The sequence below is a fragment of the Apodemus sylvaticus genome, chromosome 17, assembly GCF_947179515.1.
Source record: "Apodemus sylvaticus chromosome 17, mApoSyl1.1, whole genome shotgun sequence".
Lineage (NCBI taxonomy): Eukaryota > Metazoa > Chordata > Mammalia > Rodentia > Muridae > Apodemus > Apodemus sylvaticus.
Window position 1 is genome coordinate 24,000,289 of NC_067488.1, and position 26,877 is coordinate 24,027,165.

Here is a 26,877-nt window from a genome sequence, read left to right on the forward strand (position 1 = left end):
AATTGAAACCGGCCTAGATTATGTTAACTCTTGAGTTCGATGATTGAGTCAGGTCTTTATTTTTATAGATTTGACAGCAACCAATATTTATCGCCTCTTGAAGAGAAGCATCAGCGATTCAATCCATCCAGATGACAGTACATTCCCTGGTAAGTACAGCAGTGTAATGAAATTACCCCTCCTGTCCGCCCAAAAGTCCGACATAGCATTTGATTGGATATCAGTTAGTTTGATAGTCTAGGAGTACAAGAAATGCTTGTTGACTTTGAGTGAGGCACAGGGATATGGGGGTGTTTTAAAGAAATTCTCAGCTCCATTACTAATCCTTCCTGATATTAAAATGCTGTAAGTTGTTATAAAAGTTATTCTGGGTTCCCAACTTGAGTTTTGCTTCCACATAACCCTTCTTCTCCTGGAGTTCTTATCTGTAGACAGATGGGGCTGGCCTTGAACTCACATCGATCTACAGGTCTGTCTCCCAAGTGTTGGGATTAAAGGCATGCGCCACCTCTGCCCTGCTTGTGGAGAGGTTCTTGCTGTGAGTAAAGACAAACCGTTACAGCCCTCACTCTGACTTCTTTACCACGTACGTGTAGGTGTTCTTTTCCTGTCTATTTTTACTGATAAAGCCAAAACAACTTTGTGCTCTTCTCAGTTCTCATCTGCTTTGACCTTTCAGAGTTCTCACTTTTGTTTTTGGCAAGAAGTCTTTCCTACTTTTTAGCTCTTTTGGTATTTTACATACACACATACACATATATATGTATATATGTATATATATATATACATATTACATATATTGGTATTTTACATATACATGTACATATATCAAATATATTTGTAAATTTGTTTGATAATTTTCTTCTCTTTAACTTCTCTATCTAATAATATCCTTTAAAGGCCCAGAAAATATGAGACAGATCAAATCCGACACACTGAAGGAAGTATCTGTAGACACCAGGAATAATGTCCTCATTTGAGAGCTGCATCTCTCATGTTTCTGTTACAGTCTGCTCCCTTCCTTACTAGAGAACCTCGAGTCCCAAGGGGGCAGCTCTCGCCACTGAGGATTGCTTTCCAGCGTGTAGGTACTGCGCTAGCCTGTTGTCTAAGTTCCAATTGTACTCTTATTAATTTCTGAAGCTGGTGAAGTTTAGGGAGCTCTTGAAAACATCCTAGACTGGGGTCTCATGAAAGTATTCACTCTGCTTATGAAAGGACAGGGTTTCTTAGAAGACACCCCTTTTGCACAGTAATGCAAGTGACCATGTACTGAAGGCATGCAAGACCATCCCAATACAATAATCAATTAGATATTAGAGCTGTTCCATGACCTGTAACATTCTTATCAAAGCTAATTAAAATCCCTTGTTGGTTTTTAATGGCTCAGTGGGTAGGGTTGCTTGCTATCATGGCCTATGACCTGAGTTCATTCCCCAGGACCCATATTGAAGGAGAAAAGCAATATCTGAAAATTGTTTTCTGATCTCCACACAGAGCTGTGACACACATAATGTCATTTTAAAAAATATTTAAAACACTGATTGTTTTAAATATTTAAGACAGTGAAAGAAGTAGTAAAGTAATATTTACTGTGTGTTCTATAGGTTGAAACATGAGACACAGTGCAATTGAAAAATTTTCTTTGTTAAAACTATTGAAAACAGTCGGGCATCACTTTCCACTTTGCCGTCATAGAACTTTATACAGATTTAGCATCCTTTCTCTGCTTTGGCAACTTATACTCTAGCTATATCAGCTCCCAGTGGTTTTTCTGTGGGCTGTCAGTATTGTTAAATATCCATGCATTCCTTTAATGTCACTGTGTTTTTCTAGCATCATTTTCCCTGGGACAGACATCCTTATCCGATTTAGCATGTTTGTCACAGTAACTAACCTAGAACTCTTTATATAGATTTGAAAAGCACTTTCAGCACCAGTAATTGTTTTCCTGCTCTTCTTCGTCTTTCTCAGCAAGTGCCTTTTCTAGTTAGCCATTGGGGAAGAACGTACTACAATGAGTTTACCTCAGAAGACCAAGAGGAAGCAAATTTAGATAGTTTGCTTTTCCTGTATAAAATTGAATAGTAAGATGTTCAATGGTTAGTTAGCAAACTGTGAAAGTAGTATCATGATCAGTCACTGCATGGTCCACTTTATTTATTTATTTGTTTTGCTTTGGTAATGGTTTGTGAACTAAAAAGCTAGGTTAATATAATTATGCAGACATCTTTGTAAATTGTGTCAGGGTATTTGGACTTTTTCCTAATTGTAGTCAACAGCCATTAAAGGTTTTAATGCAGGGAAGATGATCAGATGTTGTTGTTCTTCCTGTTTTTCCTCCTCATCTACCTCTTCTTTCACCACTTCCTCCTCCTCTTCCTCTTCTTCATTGCTTTTTTTTTAAGTAGGTATAGGGTATTTGTATATATATATACTTGTTATCATATATGTGTGTGTCCTAGGGAGTCCCCCTTCTGTGCCTCCTAAATGCTGGATTGTAGGTGTCTGTCACTCCTGCCTGGCTTTCATGTGGGCTCTGGGCATGAGACCTGGAGTCCTCACAGTGGCATGGCACATACTTTATCTGTGAGCTGTCTCTACAATCTGCAGTTCTGCTCTGATGTACTCTAGTTGGACCAGACACATTAGGCACATTAGAGAAAGTTACAGCTATTGGGATTATTGCAGACGAGCAGAAGAATGGGGCAGGGGGAACTCAGACAGCATGTAGGCAGTGGATAGATCTGAAGGGAATCAGAGGGAGTATGCCTGACTTATTGCTGAGGTGGCTTCGTTTAGGAGAAAGGAATCTTAAATGGCATTAGAAGTCTGACTAGTGGCACTTACTAAGAAGGAAGCATCTTTGGTGGTATTCCTAAGAAGGAAGTATGATGACTTGTTTAGAGCACATTGATCGTTGCCTAATAAGATATTGAAGATCTAAAAATTGAACAATACGCCTATATCAAACTATAAGAGGTTAGTGCTGGAGATGTGGTTATAAAATCATCTATGTATAGACAGAAGCTGTGAGAAAGAGGAGATTGTTTATAGATAGTGGGAAGACAAAAAACAAAACAAACAAACAAATCTCAAGAATCCCAATATTCAAGGAACACTATTTTTAAGAGACTACAAAGGAGGACCCAGAATTAGTGCCACAGATCTGATTGATGTAAGGGGAAAGTAGTCAGACAGTCACAGCCGTCACTGTTGATTCTTCAGTGACTTATGCTGGGGGGTTAAATATTAAAAAAGCTGAAAATTAATTTTGTAAAATGTCAGCTATTAGCGACTTTGAGTACAATTTCAGTGGCGCATTAGGGACTGGAAATCCACTGAAATACCTTTGAAGGGCGTAGCAAAGCTGATGAGGAAGGGACCATCCCAGGGGGTCGGCCTTTTCAGGGGGCTATGAAGAGTGAAGATTGGATTTGCAGTCACTGACACGGGAAGCTAGCACTCCATTGGAAAACACTGCTTTGAGGAATAGCTTTGTGGTTTTCAATAGTGAGGGCAATGGTTTGAAGTGCCTGGGCTGGGATTGTTTTGAGGAATAACCTTGGATTGGAAGGGTACCTCTTGCATGTTGGCAGGAAGGAGAGAAAAAAGACCTACCAGAAAGCATGCAGAGTGGTCCGTTTCTGTAAGGACTAACACTCAGTGCTTCCCGGTAGGGAACAGTATTTTGCTGCGCTTTCTGGAAAAAAAGTTTCAGTTGGCACTCAGCACCTTACCTTGCTCCACAAGTTGAACTCATGGGTCGCCTTTCCTTCCCAGTCTTGAATCTGCTTCTCTCCATAGCTCTCAGTTTCTTTCCGCTCCTCTGAGACATGCTTCAGAGTGACCTTTGAGTTCACACTCTCTCTGTGTCTCTCTGTGTCTCTGTCTCTGAGTCTCTGTCTCTGTCTCTCTCTAGTTTATTTTATGATATTGCATTTTCCAAGTAGAACATTTGCCTGTGACCAGGTAGAATCACGCCTGCATGGTCTTTGGAGAGGGAATTGGTTTCACTTAGTAGCCTACTGGTTTTGTGTCACCCAGGCATAATTGAGTAGTTGTATTTTCTTAAAACATCTTTAGAGTAGATTTTAAATGATGATGAAGAAATATGGAGTTTGAATTAATGCAAGTTTGTAATATTTTATTAAGCAGGTTGGATTTTTTTTGAGAGATTTATAACTTAGAAAACCATAAACTATGTTTCAGAATTATACAATTCTCTAAGCAGATTTGTTACAGTGACTGCTTTTTAATTGTCTGCCTTTCTTCTAATAATTGTGATTTGTTTTTAAGCTTGTTCGGTGGGTGGCACACCTCATTCCAGGAAGTGGTTCTTTGCAGTGCAAGCCATATGCGGATTTTACCAGGTAATAACTGTCAGTGAATGCCTTACCTACTGTAAAGAATTTCATGAATCCACTCTGTTTATTGCCACCTTTAGATTTTGTTGGCTTTGTCATAGCTATTAGGAAATGCCTATGCTATAAATAATGATGTGACTCTATCACTTACCACCATCTTTTGTTAGTTTTGTAGTTCTGATTGGCAAGAGATACATTTTGATGCTGAAAAGGATAAAATCGAAGATGCTCTTCAAGCAAATGTAGAAGAATGTCAGGCTGCTGAGTGTTTTGAAGACGATGACAGTGCTAGCAGGGAATCCTTACCCTTGGCTGAGTACGCTTCTGTGCCCACACCGCCTTGCAGATGTGTGACAGTGCCCTGCCATGAGGCGGGAGGGGAAAGATTGGATATCTTAGCAATTGTAGGGGAATTTTAGTTAGCTGCAGTATTTAATACTTCAGCTTTGGATGACACTGGGCAGTTAGACCGCTCATCTAATTGATAACTGAAAACGTTGTTTAGGTTCACACAACTGCTAGAATGATGTTTGCCTTGGCTTACCATTTTCTCGAAGCTAAATTCTGCCTGATCCTCTGTTAGCTTGACCAGGGGAATTATTTAATGCTAGCAAATAACACTCAAATCAAAGCACACTGTGTTTTTGGTTTCTGAGACGGAAATGTGGGATTTTTTCCCCCAATTTATATGCCTCTTCAACATTTCTGGTACATTTTGTAGTCCACAGAGTTTCTGAGGAATGTCAGTTGACTTCACGTGTAAGCCTCTTGAATCTTGTTAGGATGTGAGAATGATCCAGGCACTAAGTTGTGATTACCTTTTTCTTCCTGAGACATTCCATTTCTGATTTATTGTTAAATTCCTTTCCTTTCGTGTTTGTCATGTGACAGGAACTGCTTTTGCTTTATTTTATTATTCATGTGATCTACCTATAAATTGTGTAGGCTTTAAGAATCCCTTCTGACTGGTTTCACATTGTGTTGGTTAGCGCAGGAAGTACATGAGGGGAGAGCTGTGGAGTAGCAGGAGTTAGAAAGTACTGTTTGCTTGGTTTTGGCAAAGCCGGGGAGTTAGCTCATATAGTTGTTTGTTTCCTCATTCACCAAGTATGGAAGTTCTTCAAGGTGCTTTCTAAGATGCCTGCACTGAGCCTTAAAAAGATCTTATCAATCCATGTTTTATCACCTAAAAAATGAATGCGGGAGTCACCTTATTGCCACAAGAGGGAGCCTGGAAACTATAGTTAGCATTCCATGCTTTAGGCTTTTGTTTTAGATAGTATCACCTTATGAGGAAGAATTGAAATACCGTTATCCAGTATAAGAACTTATTTTGAGAACAGAATTTCACTCTCTGAATAAAATTTATAGGTTTTTAGGAATCTGAGAAAAATGTCATATTCTTAGTGAAGACTTAACTAAGAGAAAAGCAGTGTCCTTTATTATTGAAACCAACTGCTGGCTTGCTTGGAAGATTAGAAAAGTGTTTGGTCTATTATTTATATTGAATATATAAAATATAACTTGGGGGCTTTGCTCCCATTATTATTATTGCTGGTTCTGTTTGTGTTTTGGGTGTGAGTAAGAGCTTGTACTTGCAGGTGAAAATATGGCTTTCACATGATAGCTATATGGTTTTAGGACATTTATTTATAGAAGAAATACTAATCATAATGGTGCATGCGCTTGTCAGCTGAGTCAAATAAGATAATGTGTCTAACGTGTGACTGTAATACACAGATCATTATTGCCTATTATGGTTATATGATATACATGCATACTTATATTTATATAGCACATTTTTCTCTAACTGCATTCTTTTATTGTAGCCTATATGAAGAATCAGCAGAAAATTTGCATCAGTTATCAGATAAGCTTCCTGCACCTGGTAATACGATAACTGTTTTAGATCATTTGTATCTTCTACGTTTTATGAATGAGTGATGAATTTAGCATATTCTATAGAACACTAGTCCTGTAAACTGCAGGACACTTTGCTTCTTAAACTTAGATGTCCAGGCCAGCGCTCTCTCATGGTTCAGAGAGCGTACACATCCCACGTGGACGGTCGGGCAGAAGGATGGGGCTCTTGGATCAGCAGTTTTAAAAGAGAAACCACTTTTTATTCCTAAAACGCGAAGCATGTTTTATAAAATACTCTATGGTATTATCCTTAAACACTTTTGCTTTTGTCTCAGTAGCTTTTCTTTGCATTACTCAAAGAGTTACTGGCAGAATTTGGTACAGTTTTGTATTCACAAATACTTTTGCAGTTTTTTTAAATGAATGTTTCATTATTGAATATCATTTATTTACTGAGTGTTTTGTTTGATATCCGTATTGAATGCCATGCACTGTACTGGGAACTGAATATACAGTGGTGTGTAAAGCTAGATAGTAATAACTGATTACAAAACTACAATTCTGACATTCAAGGAGCTAGTATTTACAGCCCAATTTTATTACAGAGTCCTGTATGGAAAATAATGAAGGCTTTGCGAGATGGCTCAGTGGTTAAGGCCCGGGTTGCTCTTGCAGAGGAGATGGGTTCAGTTCCTGTCACTCACACAGCGGCTCACATCCACCTATAACTATAGTTCTAAGAGCTCCAGGGTCCCCCTTTGGCTTCCACATGCAGCAGAAATGCACACTCATGCATGCAAACACTCACGGCATGTAAAAAAAAATGGAAAATAATTGAAAGTATTCACAAATATACATTTTTGTAACTTTTTCACCCAAGGATTGAACCCAAAGCCTTGTACATGTTAAGCCACCCTTCAGCCCATCAGATTTCTGTTAGTGAAATGTGTCAGTTAAAAAATACGTACTAAAATTGTATACAGTTGCTATTTCTGTCTAATTAAATGCTTTTGCTTATCACATTTTTATTTGGTTTTCATTTCATTTTATCTTCTAATCTTTCAATAAATTTGTAATTTTATATCATTTAAACTGGTGTGAACTAATAACCTTCTTTCTCAGAATCTAATGATGCTGTTATACTGAATGCTTTATTTTCCTTTAAGAGAGGTGATTTATTTGAGCATTGCAACTTTGTACTCATTCATTCCCTTTTGGATAACAAAATTACATGTAGGAAGATATAATAAAATTGTACACTGTTTTTTTTTCCCCTGTTGAGTTCAGTAGAATTGATGACCTCCAGAGCAATACACATAATTAGCTACTGCTGGAGAATTGGCAAGCAATTATGATATGGTCCATTGTTTTCTAGCACATGCTTGCTATTTCCAGATAGTATGGCATGAACTCAAATGATGGAGCATTATAACTTTTGAACTTGTGAAGATGTGTACTGTTTTAAAATTGTCCTTTATTTTCTAAGTAAGCTTAAGATTCACTTGTTTAGAGCAGTGTTTAAACCTGCTTTAGATCTAGCATGTTTTAAAACTTATGGCATTTTTTTTCTAGGTAGAGCGATGATAGATGTGATATTATTGCCTTCTGACAAAGATCCTCCTAAGTTAAAAGAGTGCTTGCCCATTGTAGGAGCCTTGAAACATCTGAAGGAGTGGCATTCAGCAAAAGTCATCCTAGCAGGCAGTCACTGTGAGATGTAAGCTCCTTTGGTCATATGTCATTGTTCTGCTATTGGGTTTTCAATAGATTGAGCCTTTGAAAATCACTTCAAAGTGACGGGTTAAAGTTTCTTGTTGTACTGCGATTAGAGACTTGCACTTTTTACTGGGACCCAGGTTTGCCTCCTTTCCTATTTCTAAGATGTTTAAGGTTGCGGTAGATCCTGTCAGTGATGATGCATAGTCACTACTGAGCACCATTTCTCCAAATGCACTGTGCACCTGTAGGCTTTTGGTGCCTATGCACACTAGGGTGGAGGCTCCGTAGAACTTGTCCTGCCCCGTCTGCTTTCTGTGGTACATGCAGCTGTATTTATGACACATTCGTAGAGGTCAGTTGTGCACTCCAAACTTAGTACTCAAATTGGTCTTATTAACCTCATGATTTCAGTTTCGATTTAACAAAGCAAGCACTTAAGGAATGCTAAGTAGATGCCTGAGAGCCCCTGCATGGAAGTACAGGCAGGGCAGGGATGCTGACAGGCAACATCGCCTGTGATCAGGTGTAGCCATCAAGTACAGGCAGGGTGGCGGTTTAGTTGTTTTGAAGTTGAGGGACTGACATTGAGTCTGTGTGCTCATCTGACACAGTTAAGCCAGCAGTAACTGGAAGAGCTCTGTTTACATAGTAAACAGCTCTGAGTATGTGTGAATGTAGCAGCCCTTACCCAGAGACTGCCTTAATGGAGAATTCATATTAATAGAAAATTGCAGTTACCTCTCCTAGGCTGTAGTTAAAATGTAGCCATTAAAAAAAAAAAGAATTGCCATCATTTAACTATCAAAATCTTTTTTTTTTTTTAACAGAAATTGTCAGAAAATTGCAGAATACCTTTCAGCTAATGTTGTGCCTTTAGAGGAGTTCAGAAATGCCATTGACTCGAGAGAACTGTGGAGGGGAGAGGTTCAGATGCGGGAACGAAAGGTAACTGGTTTCATATCTTCTCCATGCACAACAAAGAAGGCCTCTGGACTTTGTTTATGGTACAACTGATGTCAATGCCAGGGTCCGTTGGGGAAGATGTTCTTGACTGACACCATGTGGAGTTTTCTACAAAGATAGGCAGGGTACATCTGCCCATAGCAGTGGCCCCTGAGCTGCATATTGCTACAGAGAACGGTCTGTGACTTGTTCAGTGGGTCCAACTTTTTAAGTTTTACTAGATTTTTATTAGTTGTGATTTTTTTTTTTTTAAGAAAGGAAGGATATTCTTTTTTTTTTTTTTTTAAAAATTACTGTCTTCAGGCACACCAGAAGATCATCAGATCCCATTACAGATGGTTGTGAGCCACCCTGTTTTGCTGGGAATTGAACTCAGGACCTCTGGAAGAGCAGTCAGTGCTCTTAACCACTAAGCCATCGCTCCAGACCCTAGTTGTGATTTCAGTAGTCACTGTGGTTATGTTTTAGGTGTGGCTGTTGTATAGTGTAGTGTTTTGAGAACAGTATTGGACATTAGTCATGTGGTTTACCCAAGACACTTTTTTTTACTGCCTGTATTAGCTACCAGAAATAGTACTGGGAACAGTTATCTATGGATTCTTAGGTGATCTCAGTCATACATACCAGCTCACTCGGAACAGTGTTTTAAAATTTTTATTGGAGCCTAGATATATCAACTATCAGATGAAAACAGTCACAGATTACTTCATTAAATCTTAAATTTCAGAGGTGTTGTTGGTTTTTGTAAGTTCTATCTATTTTGAAATGTGTTCATATATGTGAGTTTTGTAGATAGGCAAATTAAGATAGTTTCCTAATGCTTGTTGCGGATGATGAATGTGCTTTTGCACTGCCATTGTTCTTTGTGCTTTACCCCCTTTGTCTTTCTTACCGGCTCGAGGAACCGACCACGAAGACAATAGAAATAATGTGTCCGAGTCTGTCTAGGTTTACATACTGGCGTATCCTAGTTTTAGGAAGATTCAGTCTCTAGGTAAACTGTCTCTGCAAATGGTGTTACTAGGACTAATTAATTAATCTTCCTCTTTGGCTCATTGCTGATTAATTGATTGATTGATTGGTTGATTAGTTAATCAGCATTGAGCCATAGTGGGAGAGCTGACAATGTGCTTTGGAGAATTGCCTTTGTTTTCATTTTCTGAACTCACGTGCGTGGATGTGGGCCCATCATGACAGAGTTCTTACGGGATTCTTTTACTCCTTCAGTCCACAGTCTGTGTTTCAAACGTGGAGTCATTTCACAGCTTTTAGCTGGTAGTCATTCTAGTGATTGAAGATGTGGATTGTAGAGCTACTATGCCTGAATTCAATCCTGACTCCGTTCCAGTTTTGTGTGTCTTCTTGGAACCATAGTTGTGCTGTTCTCTAAGCCAGGGATGATCATAATAACTCAGAGGACTTATTTGACTTACATTATTTAGTGTGAGTACACCAAAGTGACACAGGAAGTCCTATCAGTCAGAATTGTCACATCTTTACTGTTAACAGTCATACTGCTGCTACTTTTTAGTGGTAACTGTGTTTTTCATCACCCACATACCCTGAAGGTAAACTGTGTGAGGCTCTGTATTACATGTCTAGTAGTGAAGAATACAGGCAGCTCTGTTTGACTGTAACTTATAGACTGGTAGGAAGTAGGTAGGCATTGAATGTGCACCAATGAGGTTGCTTGAAAATGAGTTAGTATACTGTTGCTGACTAGCCACAGACCACTGGAAGCTTTTTTTTTGAAAAATTGATGTTTAAGTTAATAGTATGTTGCATGCCTAATAGGAAGAACTACCCACTGAGCCAAGGTATCAAAAAAGATTTCACATTTGTATATCTATTTATAGTAAGATCAGTTTCTTCTCAATATTTTCATTCTAATAAAGTATATTAATCTGTTTCAAACCACCTATAATTGAATTAACATAAAATTGATTATAGTAATATAATTGAGTTCTCTTGGTTTCTTTTCAGTTTGGATTTGAAATTAGTTTTCCTGAGTTTTGTTTAAAAGGAGTCACACCTACGAATGTTAGTGCATGTAATTTAAATACCTGCTTTCTTGCAAAAAAGATAGCATCATCTAAGGATAAGAATATTTTGCCTAAGGTAATGTATATACATTTAATTTTTTTTTTTTAACTCTCATCCATTTGTGCCGTTTTGTTCTATAAAATACTCTTGGGTCTTGACTTGCTGGTACTAATGTGTGTGTAGGAGGCTTTGTGCTCACCCGCAGAGCGCATCTAACTCTTACACTTGAGCGTGTGAGTCACATTGTGTGATGAGCATTACGCATCGGTGGGACTGAGCACTACGGAGTATTTTTTTAATGTAATAATTTTAAAGTCAGCGGAAGCCTGAATGATCGTGCGTTGGAGGGACTGTGTGACCCTCTTAAGATCAGTGAAAAGCCAAGGTGGCTGGATAGGCCCAGGCTGGAAACTCGTTTCTTCACCTGCTATGTATCGGATACAGCCTCGGATAGATTGACAACTCAGGAAATGAGAGCAGCGTCATGCTACAAAGTTCCTGTGAAAATAAATGAGATCAGACATCAGCACCTGACGCAGAGCCTGGAATGGGCTTAGCTTGTGGTATTAGGCATCTCTTCTCTTCTCTTCTCTTCTCTTCTCTTCTCTTCTCTTCTCTTCTCTTCTCTTCTCTTCTCTAGATTTGATCTTCAAACGCAAGCAATTATAAGATATAGCAATTAAATGAGTATATCAGGATTTTTTTTCTTTCTGCTTTTGCTTTTGTTTTTAAATATTGAAAGATAGGAGAAGAGGTCCTTTATATGCGCTTTTGCAATCCACCTTAAAATACCCAATTTAAGAGCGTGTCTAAAACAGAGGTCCTGAAATTACAGCATATCAAACAATGGTTAATGCATTCTGATGAACGGGCAGTAGAGAAAAGGATGCCATTTCTGCTGTGATTTCATTTCCCAGCGTTGCTTACTATAAGCAACTTGCCACGCCTGTCTCTCACAGGGAGTTTCAGTTCTTTCTAAACCTTACACTTAGAAGATTTAGCGACTTCAGCTTCTCTTTTTTGGCAGTGTAAGGTTCAAGTATAATAATCTAGTGTTAAAAATGGTTTTTGGGTTTTTTTTCTTCTATTGAGAATATTCTTTCAATCTAACCTTTCCAATGAATTAACATAAAATTGATTATAGTAAATATTTCTGCTTATATCAGTTACTTTTCTATGGCTGTGGTAAAGCAGCATGATCAAGGCAGAGAGTTTATTTGGCCTTACAGTTCTAGGGTGCTAGATCCATGGTGGTAAACAAAGGCGTGGTGGCAGGGGCAGGAAGCTGAGCGCACACCCACTGAACTGCAAGTGTGAAGCCAAGAAAGCAAAAAGCCCACCTTCACCTAACAAGCTACCCAACCCCGGAGCCCTTTAAGGCTCCCCAAAGAGAGCCAGCAGCTAGAACGCACATCTTCAAGTGCCCAGACTATGGGTGGCATCTTATTCAGACCACTGCATACCCCCATATATGCATTTATCAGAGTGGGAAAGAAAGAAATGGGGTGGGGAAGTGGGGATTGCTCTTATTTTCTGAAAACTAAAACTGATTTCTCTCTGGATATGTTTGTGCCTCCTGTGAGGCTTTTAAAATTTTAAATTAATAGTCAGTAATTTGTTTGCTTTCATTTCATTTGCAGGATTTAAAGTAGTAAACAACTTGAATTTCTTTTCCAGGTTTTCCATTATTATGGTCCTGCTTTAGAATTTGTGCAGATGATAAAATTATCAGATCTTCCCTCCTGTTACCTGTCGGATGTTGAATTTGAGTTGTATCCTTTAGATGACATGTTCATTTTATTTTACACTCTGTGGGTCGGGTAGAATGGTTTGGTACCAGCAGGTAAACGTGTGTTAAATTTACATCTCTTTTCACTTCTCTGTATTCATTGTTTAATGCTCATAGCCAGGTGGAAATTCTTACCATGGAGTTTCAGGGCAAGGGAGTTCCTGCTTTCTTCATATTCTCCTGACAGAAATCTTTGCTCCAAGCCAATCAGCCTTTCTTTCATTGTAGATTGCTTGATATGGGCAAGGAGTGTGGAGGAGTGTGGAGCTGACTGACCTTGCTTCCTTGATGCAGTTGTGATGCTGAGTGCTAGAGCAGGGGCTCTGCACATCTGCACACAGAATGGCATTAACTGGAACTGCCCCACCCAGCACTCTGTCTTGATACACCCACATTGTTTTTGTGTTTTCTTTATTACTGCTTTATTTAGTTCCAAATGTCATGGAAGAATCACTTTCCCTTTTCTGGGCTCTAGGATGCCTCTTCCTAACTTCTGTTCTTTTCTTGATACTGTTCTGCTAAAGATGGATTGTGGGATGTGTGAGTGTGACTCCCAATTCCAAAGTTGAGTTTCTGAAAGGGTCTCACTTGTAAAAACCCACTTGTACCAAGAAAGGGCAGAAAAAGCACACACGAAGCTGTTTCTGTGATTTCGCTTTACATTTGGATGTTGGATCATGCCCTAAGATAATTCAGTATATTTACTCCTGGCCATGGTTTTAAGAAAAGTTTTAAAGTTTATCCCCAACTCCTACCCCATGCTTCATGGACTGACTTATGCGTCTAGACCAGGGAGCTGACTTCGTCCAGTAGTTAGGCCCCTTCGTGCTTGTGAGCATCAGAGAAGAATGTTAGGAATAAGTGGGGAAAGCAGAGAAATTAATACACAATTCTGACTTCTCTTGCCATCAGTATGACCGATTTATGAACATTAGTTGGATGACACATCTTCCTGTACTATAAGTGCCACCATATATATCTGAAATATTCAGTCTTCTTGGGGTGGGGTCACGCGTGCATGCGTGCGTGCGTGCGTGCGTGTGTGTGTGTGTGTGTGTGTGTGTGTGTGTGTGTGTGCGCGCGCGCGTGTGTGTGTGTGGGGGGGGGGGCGGGGGAGGTCAGGGGACTGCTGTCAGGAGTCGCTTATCTCCTTTCACCACGTGGGTTGACAAAAGGGCCTTTAACCCTGAGCCACTTCACTGGCCCAGAACAGACATTTTGTATTACAGAACTGCTGGTTTGAAACGGAACACTAACATAGCACCCTCGACTTTTTTTTTTAAGACAGAGATTCTTTTTTTACTCATTCCTTGTTTTTATACTTTATAGTAGATACTTAGAACTAATAATTAAGGAAATAATGTGTAATGGAAAGAATAATTGGTAATTCTTACACTTAAGCTTAATGAGTGATTTTCAGTGAATTGTGGGAGAGCATGATAATCAAGCTGTTTTTCTCATGTTGAGCTGTTTCCCTGTCAGTCTCTCACTCTTTAACTCCTGAGTACAGGGAGGTGACTGGGCACTGCACGAGGCAGAAATCCATGCTGCTGTTGGAACAGATCTCTTCCCTGTGTGGCAAGGTATAGAAGGCTTTGTTGATTCTAATACTTAACATTTCAGAACATGTTTAAAAAAAAAGTAAATACAGCTCTTGCTCATGAATTTGGTACGATGACACAGCTTTACCAGTCATTCTTGTAAGATACTGCTCAAATGTTTTGTGGACAAAGTGGCACTTGATTTTATTAAGGACTTTCCGAAATAAACTTTATGAGCAGTGATTTTAAAAGTTATTTTAAATTTCAGGATATATTATGAATCTCTTCTTTGATATCTCATCCCAGCTCTGGGAAGCCATTTGTATGACTGTTGTCTTTTCATGGGAGGACACAGAACAAGTAGCAAGACTTACAACATCCTCGGATGGTTACTCTTTATATTACAGTTTTCTTCTGTATCCCAGGGCTACAGAAGAGATTGTAGCTATTTTAATAGTTACATGTGTATATCATATGATACATTTGGTGTCTTTTTAACATTAAAAAAAAAAACAAACCCTGGGACATATAGGATCCTATGCAGAATCTTGTATCTAAAGTCTTATATCATTTTTAAGAGGACAAACACAGAAGTCTATTTCTTTCTGGAAAATTTATCAACCATTGCATTTCTATAGAAATAGAAACACTTATTGGCTGTATTTATGTAGCATTTTCTTACCCCTGTAGTACCAGGCTACTAACTAGTGCTCCTGGGAGGAGATAGGGATTACTGTAATTTCCCCAGTTTCCCCAGGGTGGTATATTAGGCAGTGATTGTTATTCCCTTAGAAAACTGATGCTCCAAAGGGAGTGTGATTTTTAGATGATCCCTTATATGATCCCTTAAAGTTTTGGACTTCAGTCCTATTTTCCTATATACTTAATAGCATTTTGAAGTGTTTCAAAATATTTTGGATATACTGGCCTTTGATGATGCTAAGTTAAAGTCACATATATGCCTATGATTTGTTTAATGAAGATCTGAAATGACCCTTAGTCTATCTAGTTATTGAACTTGGGAGATTCAGAAATAGTTTTGTTCATCTTTGTTTTAAATATTTGTAGCAAATATGTCATCACAATTAGGTTGTTTAAAAAGTGGAACCATGGTAGTGGGCCATGAATCAGTATATAAATTATACATAGAACTGCACTCAGCACCCATAGACTGCTGTAAGGGGAAACGTATCTGGCGTGTTCCCCTCACAGTGGTGCTGGCCTTTTCTTCACCTTGCAGCTGTGGCAGCCTCTTCCATGGGCTGCATTTTGGACAATGATGTCTTTTTTTTTATGAAAGGACTGAGTTTTAGTCTTTAGAGTCTTTTATATTGATTGATTATTTTCTATTGCTAAATGATTTACTTTCAATTGTTAATATTTGGCTGTTTAAAATACACTTAAAATTTTAAGAGTTTTCCCTGTAATAATGAAGACAAACACTTCTACTTTCCCTAATTTTATAGCTGTAATTAAGAATGCATAAGTAAAAGTAATAAATAGTAACAGAGCTAACATTGTAAAATCCTAACTCAGTATCACGTATTCATGGTACTAATCCATTTACATAGGGCAATTAAAACAGATTTTCATTAGGTTTAAGATATTTGACTAATGCTTTGTCTAAGTTTCTCCAGAGTTTTTATAAAATTAATGTTCTTTATTTGAATGTGCTGATTGATGTAACTCAATTTCTAAAATAGACGATATAACTCTTAAAGCTGTAATTTGTTTTATTTAGTCCTTAATCAAAATGAGACTTTAGATAAATACATCATAGTGATTCTTTTGAGCAAATATTTAGGAAACATCTGTATGCTTAGCCTTGAGAATACAAATTTGAAGTTGAATTTGCTCATAAATCAGTCAGAAGCTGCTGTGTGGGGTTTTTTTTGGGGGGGGGAGTCTTAATTTGTTATCTTTTGCATTTTACCTACTAGCATTAAGTCTATTATATTTGTTGGAATGAAAGTTTCTTTTTTGCCCTCAGATATGATTATGAAGCCACAAAAATAATCAGTATAGCTGACGTGTTGAAAGTTATAGTACCACACATTTTAGGTACTAGGTCCCTTAGTTTCTCAATGTTTTTCAGATGTACCAAGGTATTATACCAACAACCTCTTACACAGCACACTTGTACAGAAAATATGTATAACAAAATGTACTAGTTTTTTTTTTTCCCTGTTGCCATGGTAGATTCCCTGACAGACACACCTTAAGGGAGGAAGGGTCTCTTCTGGCTCACAGCTCAAGGATACATCAAGTCTATCATGGTGGGGAGAGTGTGGCATCAGGAACTTAAAGCTTCAGGTCATCTGGAGTAATGAAGCAGAAAATAATGATGGCGCATGCTCAGACTGTCCCCACCCCCAGGATACAGGCCAGGACCTAAGCCCACCCAGGCAGTGGTGACGCCCACTTTTAGGGAAGGTCTTTCCTCATCATTTAACCTAGTTAAGATAATCCCTCACAGGCTTGCCTGTAAACTAGCCTAATCTAAATAGTGTCTTACAGTCGTGACTGGAGGTCTAACTCTTGCTTATCTAGATCTTGTCAAGTTGTCAATCAACAGTGACCATCAGACGAAGTTTTCAGAAATTATCCTAGTAGAAAAGAAGAGACTATAGTTTTGGATCTGTCTTTCTGCTTTGCTTGTTTCTCTTCTCTTTGGATTTTATGGGGGAAGAGTGTGGGGCCCTTTTCTTTCTCTTTTCCAGATAAGTGCTTGAGATAGCATTACTCAGTATCTGCTAAGTGTGTGCAATATGAATTCTGCATGACAGCTGTGATGGATGTCACAGTGGATTTCAGTCCGCAGGCAGTCATGGTGTGCTCTGCTCTCCAGGTTGGCGCTCTCTTTGTGTTGCCGTGTACTGTCAGTAACGTGCTCATCCCACCTCCCAACCAACTGGCCTCGAGAAAGTGGAAGGAATACCTAGCTAAAAAGCCCAAGACTATCAGTGGTAAGCACAAGTCTTTGCTTGTTTTGTTGGAATTTAATAGATAACTCATTAAGTGGAAGTAGCCTTTATTGCAATTTATTGTTTAATACCTCTAACCATGTCCATTAAAAAGGGGAGTAGTGGAAAGGCAGGACTTGGGCTAATTAGGTAGCTACCTAGAATGACTATTGGGTTCTAAGACACATGTCAAGAACAAAAGAGGTGAAAATGAAATGGTTCACTTATTACATGAGCCTGTGTCTGAAATTTTCTGAAGAACTTAATTATTTAACGCAGGTTACTTGTGCAGCACAATGTCATAGGTATGTTAGCAATATGAGTTTTATAATAACTGTACATTAGTTTGTCTTCATGTTACAGTTAAGGACATTGGTGCTTAGAGAACTTTGCAGATAATTGGCAGAAAGTTGGTTGAATTCTGGCACGGTCCGTTTCTTGTGCTGGGACTTCAAGAGGAGTAACCTCTACTTAAACCTCTAGTAATCTAAGATGGTCAGTGTGTGGGGCGCAGAGGTCCTTGTGCTCACGGCTGAGCACTGGGAAAACCAGGAATGTTAAACACACAGGGTTGGTTGTTTGGTTTTATTTAGTTTTTAAAGGCTCCTTTGTTAATTTTTTTTTAAGATTTATTTATTTTATATATGTGAGTACACTGTCACTCTCTTACACACACCACAAGATGACATTGGATCCCATTACAGATGGTTGTGAACTATCCTGTGGATGCTGGGAATTGAACTAAGGACCTCTGGAAGGGCAGTCAGTGCTCTTGACTGCTGAACCATATATCTCTTCGGCCCTCAGGGGTTGTCCCTTTAAAGGAAGAGATGTATAACCTGTTTTCTGCCCAGAAGGCTGGGAGCAGTGGTAGTTAATATCCTGGTGACCTTTGACTGAGACCACACTAGATAGATCCTCCCCCAGACCCTTAAGATGTCACATGTAGTCAATTGGTAGAACCCATCTTTATGGAAGAGGTCACATGTGCTTCACAAAGAATTTTATGTAGTCATGTCTCAAGCTTTATTGTGCACTTGGAATTGAGTTAATTATCACCAAGAACTTTTTTTTCTAAATTGTGCTGTCCCTAAATATATCTAAAGCAAACTGCTCAGAGTCAGCCTTTAGATGTAGAAACCAAACCTAGCTACTGAGCCAGGTTGAAAGGATTCATTACTGCTTCATGCAAATTGACACTCTGCTGTCTGTAGTGGTTACAGAGAGCCCACACTTCCAGGCATCAGCCGATTGTGCAATGCGCGTAAGTGCAACTTAACCTGTCTTGGTTGCTTATGGGGAATGGATGCAGCTGGCGTTTTTTAAAGGTGGTTCAACAAAATCAGAAGTAGATTTACAGAGCAGCAGTGTAGTAGGTTTCCTTCATACTGCATGAAGTCATGGGACACTGCTTATCATTGTATTTATGAAAATACACACACACATGCACACGCACATCCTAAATAAACTCAGTATATCCTGGGTAGCTCATCATTGCTTGTTTTTCTTGTTCCTTTGTGCAATTTCAAGTAGCTGCTAGGCCAACAGTTCTAAGTCTAAGAGAGCTTATTGATTGAGAATTTATATAGTTTTTCCTCCCATGATTTTTATTCCATCTAAGAAAAATACCTCGTAGTTTGAGTTCATGTTTTAGACTCACTGCCCCTTGAAACTTAGGAATGGATAGTGGAAGCTTCTGAATAATAACACAGATCACATGGTTTGAAGATTGCTGATTACTGATTAGACCAGGTCATTAGCACTGATTAAACTTGCTCCTTGCAGGAGTTCCTTTCTAAATCTAAGAAGCAGAACAAAATCAAACGGGATAGTTGATTATGGTCTTTCCTACCTATGACCCTTCCCAAAGGGGACATTTTTTACTTACTCCGTTGACAAAATTGAGAAGCCAAGAGCTGTAAGCAAGAGAAGGTCACTATTGATTAGTTTCAGTAACTCTCAGATCCAGAAACCTTACCCGTGCGTATATATCACTAACAGTAGCTTCTCTCAGTAGCTCTCAAACTCTCAGGTCATCCTCAGACCATAACTGTGTTTCTTGGATCTTCATCATTGTTCTTGAAGTCTCTGAATTAAGGCTTATCCTGAACAGTGTCCTGATTGTATTCCTTTGTGACTTTGTCCATCATTTTCATTCATTCATTCATTCATTGAGCCAGCCAGCCAGCCAGTCCGTTAAGCATTCTTTGGTTCATTTATCTGAACATGAATGGATACTGTTGTCCACTACAATGGTACAGTGATTTGAGGATTACTGCTGGAAATCCACTTTATATCCCACTCATTGTTTTCATGCTATTATATAGAAAATTAATGTTGAGAAGTAATAGCTTTGTGAAAAAGCAAGGTGTGCATTAATTAGATATCTGTAAAAAGAACAGATATCTTAATATGTGAGTTCAGCATTTATACATATTTGCATATACATTGTTCCTGGTTTTGCCAGACATTGTAATTGAGCGCTGATGATTTACTAGGACTGTTTATCACGCTTGACCCACATTAAATAAAATCTTGAATCTTATATTGTAGTAGAGATGAACCCTTTAGTTCTCAACCCCAGAATGCCACACAGCTCAGGCTCGTAGTTTTCTGGCCTTTACTTCGAAGCTGTTTCCTCACTCAGGATGAGATTTGCTGTCACACCCACAATTGCCAGCAGACTCTTCTGCTATACCATCTTTGCAGCAGGATTGTTTTTCCTTGCTACTTACTGCTGTTTAATTATTTGGTGTTTAATATTGCAAATTTGTCCCTGGCTGATACTCACAGGTACTTTTAGAAATATGTGTTATATTAGAAGTGAGGTATGCTATTTTCAGATAGTTATTACTATCTCAGCAACATCAACCAAATGAGCCTGGACTCACTCATGAACAATGAGTTGATATATGTCTCAGTTGTTCTCAGTTTGCCAGGTTTCTTTCCTTGTACATGTATGTTTTTATTAGAGCTACAGCTAGAGTTGCTGTCATAGATGAAAAGTTCTTAAGTAGCAGCAGGTCCCTGTGGTGGGAACTAGAATGGGCTCAGTATGAAGTGCTTTAAAGCCTAGTAGCAAACAGTGCTTTTAAAGATAGTAAGCAAGGCACTCAAAAAATCACGCTATGAAGAAAACTGGAAAAGCATTGTCCACACTAAGAGTATCAACTCCATGTATCTGGAAAGAGATTTCTTTATATACAGTTTTCATGAAAGGCCAGATCTATCATGAAAAGTGCCCAGATTTTCATAGAAGTGTGTTAAAAAATTGAATGATCATCATCTTAAGTCATTGGGGTGAGATAAAACTCGTTATCTGTCAGTATTGGAGACCCACTGTGTGCTGGGCATGCTGCATTTATTATCTTTGATTTTTAGAACAATATTGGAAAGTGATTTTTTAAGAACCTTTTTGTTGCAAATGACAAAATTTAGATACCTAGAAATCATAGATATTATCTATGTGTCTATTATCACAGGGTGGAGCCCCTAATCTCAATGACCCAAACGCCACCCGTAGTCTCCTTAGTTACACTCGAGATTCTGCTGAAAGGGTTTTTACTGTTTAGTCTTTCAGAGTTCTTACTTGACATTTATAGGAGGCATTCGTTTTTAGGTAGCAAGACAATAGTGTCTGATTGTGTGTGTATGGTAAGCTCCAGGCTCAACAAGAGATCCTGCCTCAATGTAAAAGGTGGAGATCAATCAGGGAAGATACCTGATGTCAACCATGGGCTTCTACACACCAGCGCACATGTGTGCACATGCATGCACACACACAACAAATAAAAAAGTAGATAACTTAATAAAGAGCTTATAGTACCTGGGTTCATAGATATTTATGTAAACAAAGTTATTTATCTTAAAATGGACCACATATCCAAATTTAAGAACTAAAATTCTATAATTTGTATGAGTTAACAGATATCAAAAAAAAAGCACATTGCCTAAAATGGAAAAATAAATCTGTAAGTTAGAGTCTACCAAAATTTAAGATCTATACTTTTTGAGAAAACATTTAAGGCAATTTAAAAATAAACAATTATTAAGGAAAAAAATAGCTCCAATCATGTTTTTTTTAATTCGATATATTCTTTATTTATATTTCAAGTGATTTTCCCATTCCTGGATCCCCCCTCCCCGAAAGTCCCATAAGCCTTCTTCCCTCCCCCTCTTCCCCAGTCAGCCCCTTCCCACTTCCCTGGTATTCCCTTACACTGCTGCACTGAGCCTTTCCAGGACCAGGGGCCACTCCTTCCTTCTTCTTGGGCACCATTTGATATGTGAATTGTGTCTTGGGTATTCCAAGGTTCTAAGCTAATATCCGCTTATCAGTGAGTGCATACCATCAGTGTTCTTTTGAGTCTGGGTTACCTCACTTAGGATGATGTTCTCCAGTTCCATCCATTTGTCTAAGAATTTCATGAATTCATTGTTTCTAATGGCTGAAAAGAATTGTGTATATATACTACATTTTCTGTATCCATTACTCCGTTGAGGGATACCTGGGTTCTTTTCAGCTTCTGGCTATTATAAATAGGGCTGCTATGAACATAATGGAACATGTATCCTTATTACATGCTGAGGAATCTTCTGAGTATATGCCCAGGAGTGGTATAACGGGGTTCTCCAGAAATATCATTCCCAGTTTTCTGAGGAACCGCCAGACTGACTTCCAGAGTGGTAGTACCAGCTTGCAACCCCACCAGCAGTGGAGGAGTGTTCCGCTTTGTCCACATCCTCACCAGCACTTGTTTTCTCCTGAGTTTTTTGATCTAAGCCATTCTGACTGGTGTGAGGTGAAATCTCAGGGTTGTTTTGATTTGCATTTCCCTGATGACTAAGGATGTTGACCATTTCTTTAGGTGCTTCTCAGCCATTCGATATTCCCCAGGTGAAAATTCTTTGTTTAGCTCTGTACCCCATTTTCTAAGGGGGTTATTTGGCTCTCTGGAGTCTACCTTCTTGAGTTCTTTGTATATCTTGGATATAAGCCCTCTGTCGGATTTAGGGTTGGTAAAGATCTTTTCCCAATTTGTTGGTTGCTGTTTTGTCCTTTTGACAATGCCCTTTGCCTTACAGAAACTTTGTAATTTTATGAGGTCCCATTTGTCAATTCTTGATCTTAGAGCATAAGTTATTGGTGTTCTGTTGAGGAAAATTTCCCCTGTGCCCATGTCCTCAAGGGTTTCTTTTCTATTAGTTTCAGTGTGTCTGGTTTTATGTGGAGGTTCTTGATCCACTTGGACTTGAGCTTAGAACAAGGAGATAAGAATGGATCAATTTGCATTCTTTTGCATGCTGACCTCCAGTTGAACTAGCACCATTTGTTGAAAAGGCTATCTTTTTTTCCACTGGATGGTTGTAGCTTCTTTATGAAAGATCAAGTGACCATAATTCTGTGGGCTCATTTCTGGATCTTCAATTCTATTCTGTTGATCTACTTGCCTGTCACTGTACCAATACCATGCAGTTTTTAACACAATTGCTCTGTAGCACTGCTTGAGGACGGGGATACTGATTCCCCCAGAAGTTCTTTTACTGTTGAGAATAGTTTTAGTTATCCTGGGTTTTTTGTTATTCCAGATGAATTTGAGAATTGTTCTTTCTAACTCTATGAAGACTTGAGTTGGGATTTTGATGGGGATTGTATTGAATCTGTAGATTGCTTATGGCAAGATGGCCATTTTTACTCTATTAATCCTGCCAATCCAAGAGCATGGAAGATTTTTCCATCTTCTGAGGTCTTCTTCGATTTCTTTCTTCAAAGACTTCAAGTTCCTCTCATATAGATCTTTCATTTGTTTGGTTAGAGTCACATCAAGGTACTTTATATTGTTTGTGGCTATTGTGAAGGGTGTCATTTCCCTAATTCCTTTCTCAGCCTGTTTATCCTTTGAGTATAGGAAGGCAACTGATTTGCTTGAGTTAATTTTATATCCAGCCACTTTGCTGAAGTTGTTTATCAGCTGTAGGAGTTCTCTGGTGGAATTTTTTGGGTCACTTAAGTATACTATTATATAATCTGCAAATAGTGATAGTTTGACTTCTTCCTTTCCAATTTGTATCCCTTTGATCTCCTTGTGTTGTCTAATTGCTCTGGTAGAACTTCAAGTACTATATTGAATAAATATGGAGAGAGAGGGCAGCCTTGTCTAGTCCCTGATTTTAGTGGGATTGCTTCAAGTTTCTTTCCATTTAGTTTGATGTTGGCTACTGGTTTGCTGTATATTGCTTTTATTATGTTTAGGTATGGGCCTTGAATTCCTGTTCTTTTGAAGACCTTTAACATGAAAGGATGCTGAATTTTGTCAAATGCTTTTTCAGCATCCAATGAAATGACCATGTGGTTTTTTCCTTTGAGTTTGTTTATGTAGTGGATAGTGTTGATGGATTTCTGTATATTGAACCATCCCTGTATCCCTGGGATGAAGCCTGCTTGATCATGGTGAATGATTGTTTTGATGTGTTTTTGGATTCAGTTGGCAAGAATTTTATTGAGTGTTTTTGCATCGATATTCATAAGTGAAAATGGTCTAAGGTTCTCTTTTTTTGTTGGATCTTTGTGTGGTTTTGGTATCCGAGAAACTGTGGCTTCATAGAACGAGTTGGGTAATGTTCCTTCTGTTTCTATTTTGTGGAATAGTTTGAAGAGTATTGGCATTAGGTCTCCTTTGGATGTCTGATAGAATTCTGCACTAAAGCCATCTGGTCCTGTGCTTTTTCTGGTTGGGAGACTGTCAATGACCACTTCTATTTCTGTAAGGGTTATGGGACCATTTAGATGGTCTATCTGATCCTGATTAAATTTTGGTAATTGGTATCTGTCTAGGAAATTGTCCATTTCATCCAGATTTTCCAGTTTTCTTGAGTATAGGCTTTTTGTAGTAAGATATGATAATTTTTTAGATTTCCTCAGTTTCTGTTGTTATTTCACCCTTCTCATTTCTGAGTTTGTTAATTTGGATATTGTTTCTGTGCCCTCTAGTTAGTCTGGCTAAAGGTTTATCTATCTTGTTGATTTTCTCAAAGAACCAGCTCCTACTTTTGTTGATTCTTTGTATAGAGAACTATACAAAGTTTCAACTTGGTTGATTTCAGCCCTGAGTTTCATGATTTTCTGCCTTTTACTCCTCTTGGGTGAATTAGCTTCTTTTGGTTCTAAAGCTTTCAGGTGTTCTGTTCAACTACTAGTGTATGCTCTCTCCAGCTTCTTTTTGTAGGCACTCAGAGCAATGGGTTTTCCTCTTAGCACTGCTTTCATTGTGTCCCATAAGTGCCTTCATTTTCATAAAATTCTAAAAAGTCTTTGATTACTTTCCTTATTTCTTCCTCGATAAAGGTATCATTGAGTAGAGAATTGTTTAGGTTCCATATGTATGTGGGCTTTTTGTTGTTTTTGTTGCTATTGAAGACCACCCTTATTCCATAGTGATCTGATAGGAGGCATGGAATTAGTTTGATCATCTTATATCTGTTGAGGTCTGTTTTGTGACCAATTATATAGTCAATTTTGGAGAAGGTACCATGAGGTGCTGAGAAGGTATATTCTTTTGATTTAGGATGAAATGTTCTATAGATATCTATTAAGTCCATTTGGTCCAAAACTTCTGTTAGTTTCATTGTGACTCTGTTTAGTTTGTGTTTCCCTGATCTGTTCATTGAAGAGAGTGGGGTGTTTAAGTCCCCCACAATTATTGTGTGGGGTGCGATGTGTGCTTTAAGCTTTAGTAAGGTTTCCTTTACAAATGTAGGTGCCCTTGTACTTGGGGGCATAGATGTTCAAAATTGAGAGTTCTTCCTGGTAGATTTTTCCTTTGATGAGTATCAAGTCGCCTTCTGTATCTTTTTTGATGACTTTTGGTTGAAAGTCTATTTTATCTGATATTAGAATGCCTACTCCGGCTTGTTTCCTGGGACCATTTGCTTGGAGGACTGTTTTCCAGCCTTTTACTCTTAGGTAGTGTTTGTCTTTGACACTGAGATGCATTTCCTGTATGCAGCAAAATGTTGGGTCTTGTTTACAAATCTAGTCTTTTAATCTATGTCTTTTTATTGGGGAATTGAGTCCATTGATGTTAAGAGATATTAAGGAATAGTGATTGTTGCTTCCTGCTGTTTTTGATGTAATTTTTATGTTTGTGTGGTTATCTTCTTTTGGGTTTGTTGAAAGGAGATTGCTTTCGTGCTTTTTCTTGTGTGTAGTTTCCCTCCCTTTGTTGGTGTTTTCCATTCATTATCCTTTGAAGGGCTGGCTTTATGGAAAGATACTGTGTAATTTTGTTTTTGTCACGAAAAACCTTGGTTTCTCCATTTATGGTAATTGAGAGATTTGCTGGATATAGCAGTTTGGGTTGGCATTTGTGTTCCCTTAGGGTCTGCATGACATCTGACCATGCTTTTCTGGCTTACATAGACTCTGGTGAGAAATCCGGTATAATTCTGATAGGTCTACTTTTATATGTTACTTGACCTTTTTCCCTTACTGCTTTTAATATCCTTTCTTTGTTTAGTACATTTGTTGTTTTAATTATTATGTGAAGGGATGAATTTCTTTTCTGGTCACATCTATTTGGAGTTCTGTAGGCTTCTTGTATGTTCATGGGCACCTCTTTCTTTAGGTTAGGGAAGTTTTTTTCTATAATTTTGTTGAAGACATTTACTGGCCCTTTAAGTTGGAAATCTTCACTCTCTTTTATGCCTATAATCCTTTTTTTAAAAATTCGATATATTTTTTGTTTACATTTCAAATGATTTCCCCTTTTCTGGCCCCCCACTCCCCAAAAGTCCCATAAGCCCCCTTCCCTCCCCCTGTTCTCCCACCCACCCCTTCCCACTTCCCCGTTCTGGTTTTGCCCTATACTGTTTCACTGAGTCTTTCTAGAACAAGGGGCCACTCCTCCCTTCTTCTTGTGCCTCATTTGATGTGTGGATTATGTTTTGGGTATTCCAGTTTTCTAGGTTAATATCCACTTATTACTCTAAGGTAGTTTTTGTCTTTGACATTTAGGTGTGTTTCCTGTATGCAACAAAATGTAGGGTCCTGTTTCCTTATCCAATCTGTTAGTCTATGTCTTTTTATTGGGGAATTGAGTCCATTGATGTTAAGAGATATTTAGGAATAGTGATTATTACTTCCTGTCATTTTTGATGTTATTTTTATATTTGAGTTGTTATCTTCTTTTGGGTTTGATGAAGGAAGGTTACTATCTTGCTTTTTCCAGGGTGTAGTTTCCCTCCTTGCATTGGAGTTTTCCTCCTATTATTCTTTGTAGAGCTGGGTTTGTGGAAAGATATTGTGTAAATTTGATTTTGTCATGGAATATCTTGGTTTCTCCATCTATGGTGAGTGAGACTTTTGCTGGGTATAGTAGACTTGGCTGACATTTGTGTTCTCTTAGAGTCTGCATGAGATCTGCCCAGGATCTTCTAGCTTTCATGGTCTCTGGTGAGAGGTCTGGTGTGGTTCTGATAGGCCTTCCTTTATATGTTTCTTGGCCTTTTTTTCTTACTGCTTTTAATATTCTTTGTTTAATGCATTTGGGATTTTGATTATTATGTGATGGGAGGTATTTCTGCTCAGGTCCAGTCTGTTTGGAGTTCTGTAGGCTTCTTGTATATGCATG

At 38.4% G+C, this 26,877-nt stretch overlaps 1 protein-coding gene across 1 annotated transcript in view; it reads left to right on the forward strand.

The window, feature by feature from the left end:
- Positions 1-26,877, forward strand: part of Mtbp (MDM2 binding protein) — a 73,895-nt gene that overhangs the window by 862 nt on the left and 46,156 nt on the right. Inside the window, exons 2-11 of the mRNA XM_052160586.1 lie at positions 69-149; positions 4,300-4,373; positions 4,535-4,683; positions 6,197-6,255; positions 7,803-7,947; positions 8,777-8,894; positions 10,896-11,030; positions 12,633-12,727; positions 14,255-14,327; positions 17,134-17,251. Coding sequence (XP_052016546.1) covers positions 69-149; positions 4,300-4,373; positions 4,535-4,683; positions 6,197-6,255; positions 7,803-7,947; positions 8,777-8,894; positions 10,896-11,030; positions 12,633-12,727; positions 14,255-14,327; positions 17,134-17,251 — 1,047 coding nt within the window. The remainder of the gene's footprint in view (positions 1-68; positions 150-4,299; positions 4,374-4,534; positions 4,684-6,196; positions 6,256-7,802; positions 7,948-8,776; positions 8,895-10,895; positions 11,031-12,632; positions 12,728-14,254; positions 14,328-17,133; positions 17,252-26,877) is intronic.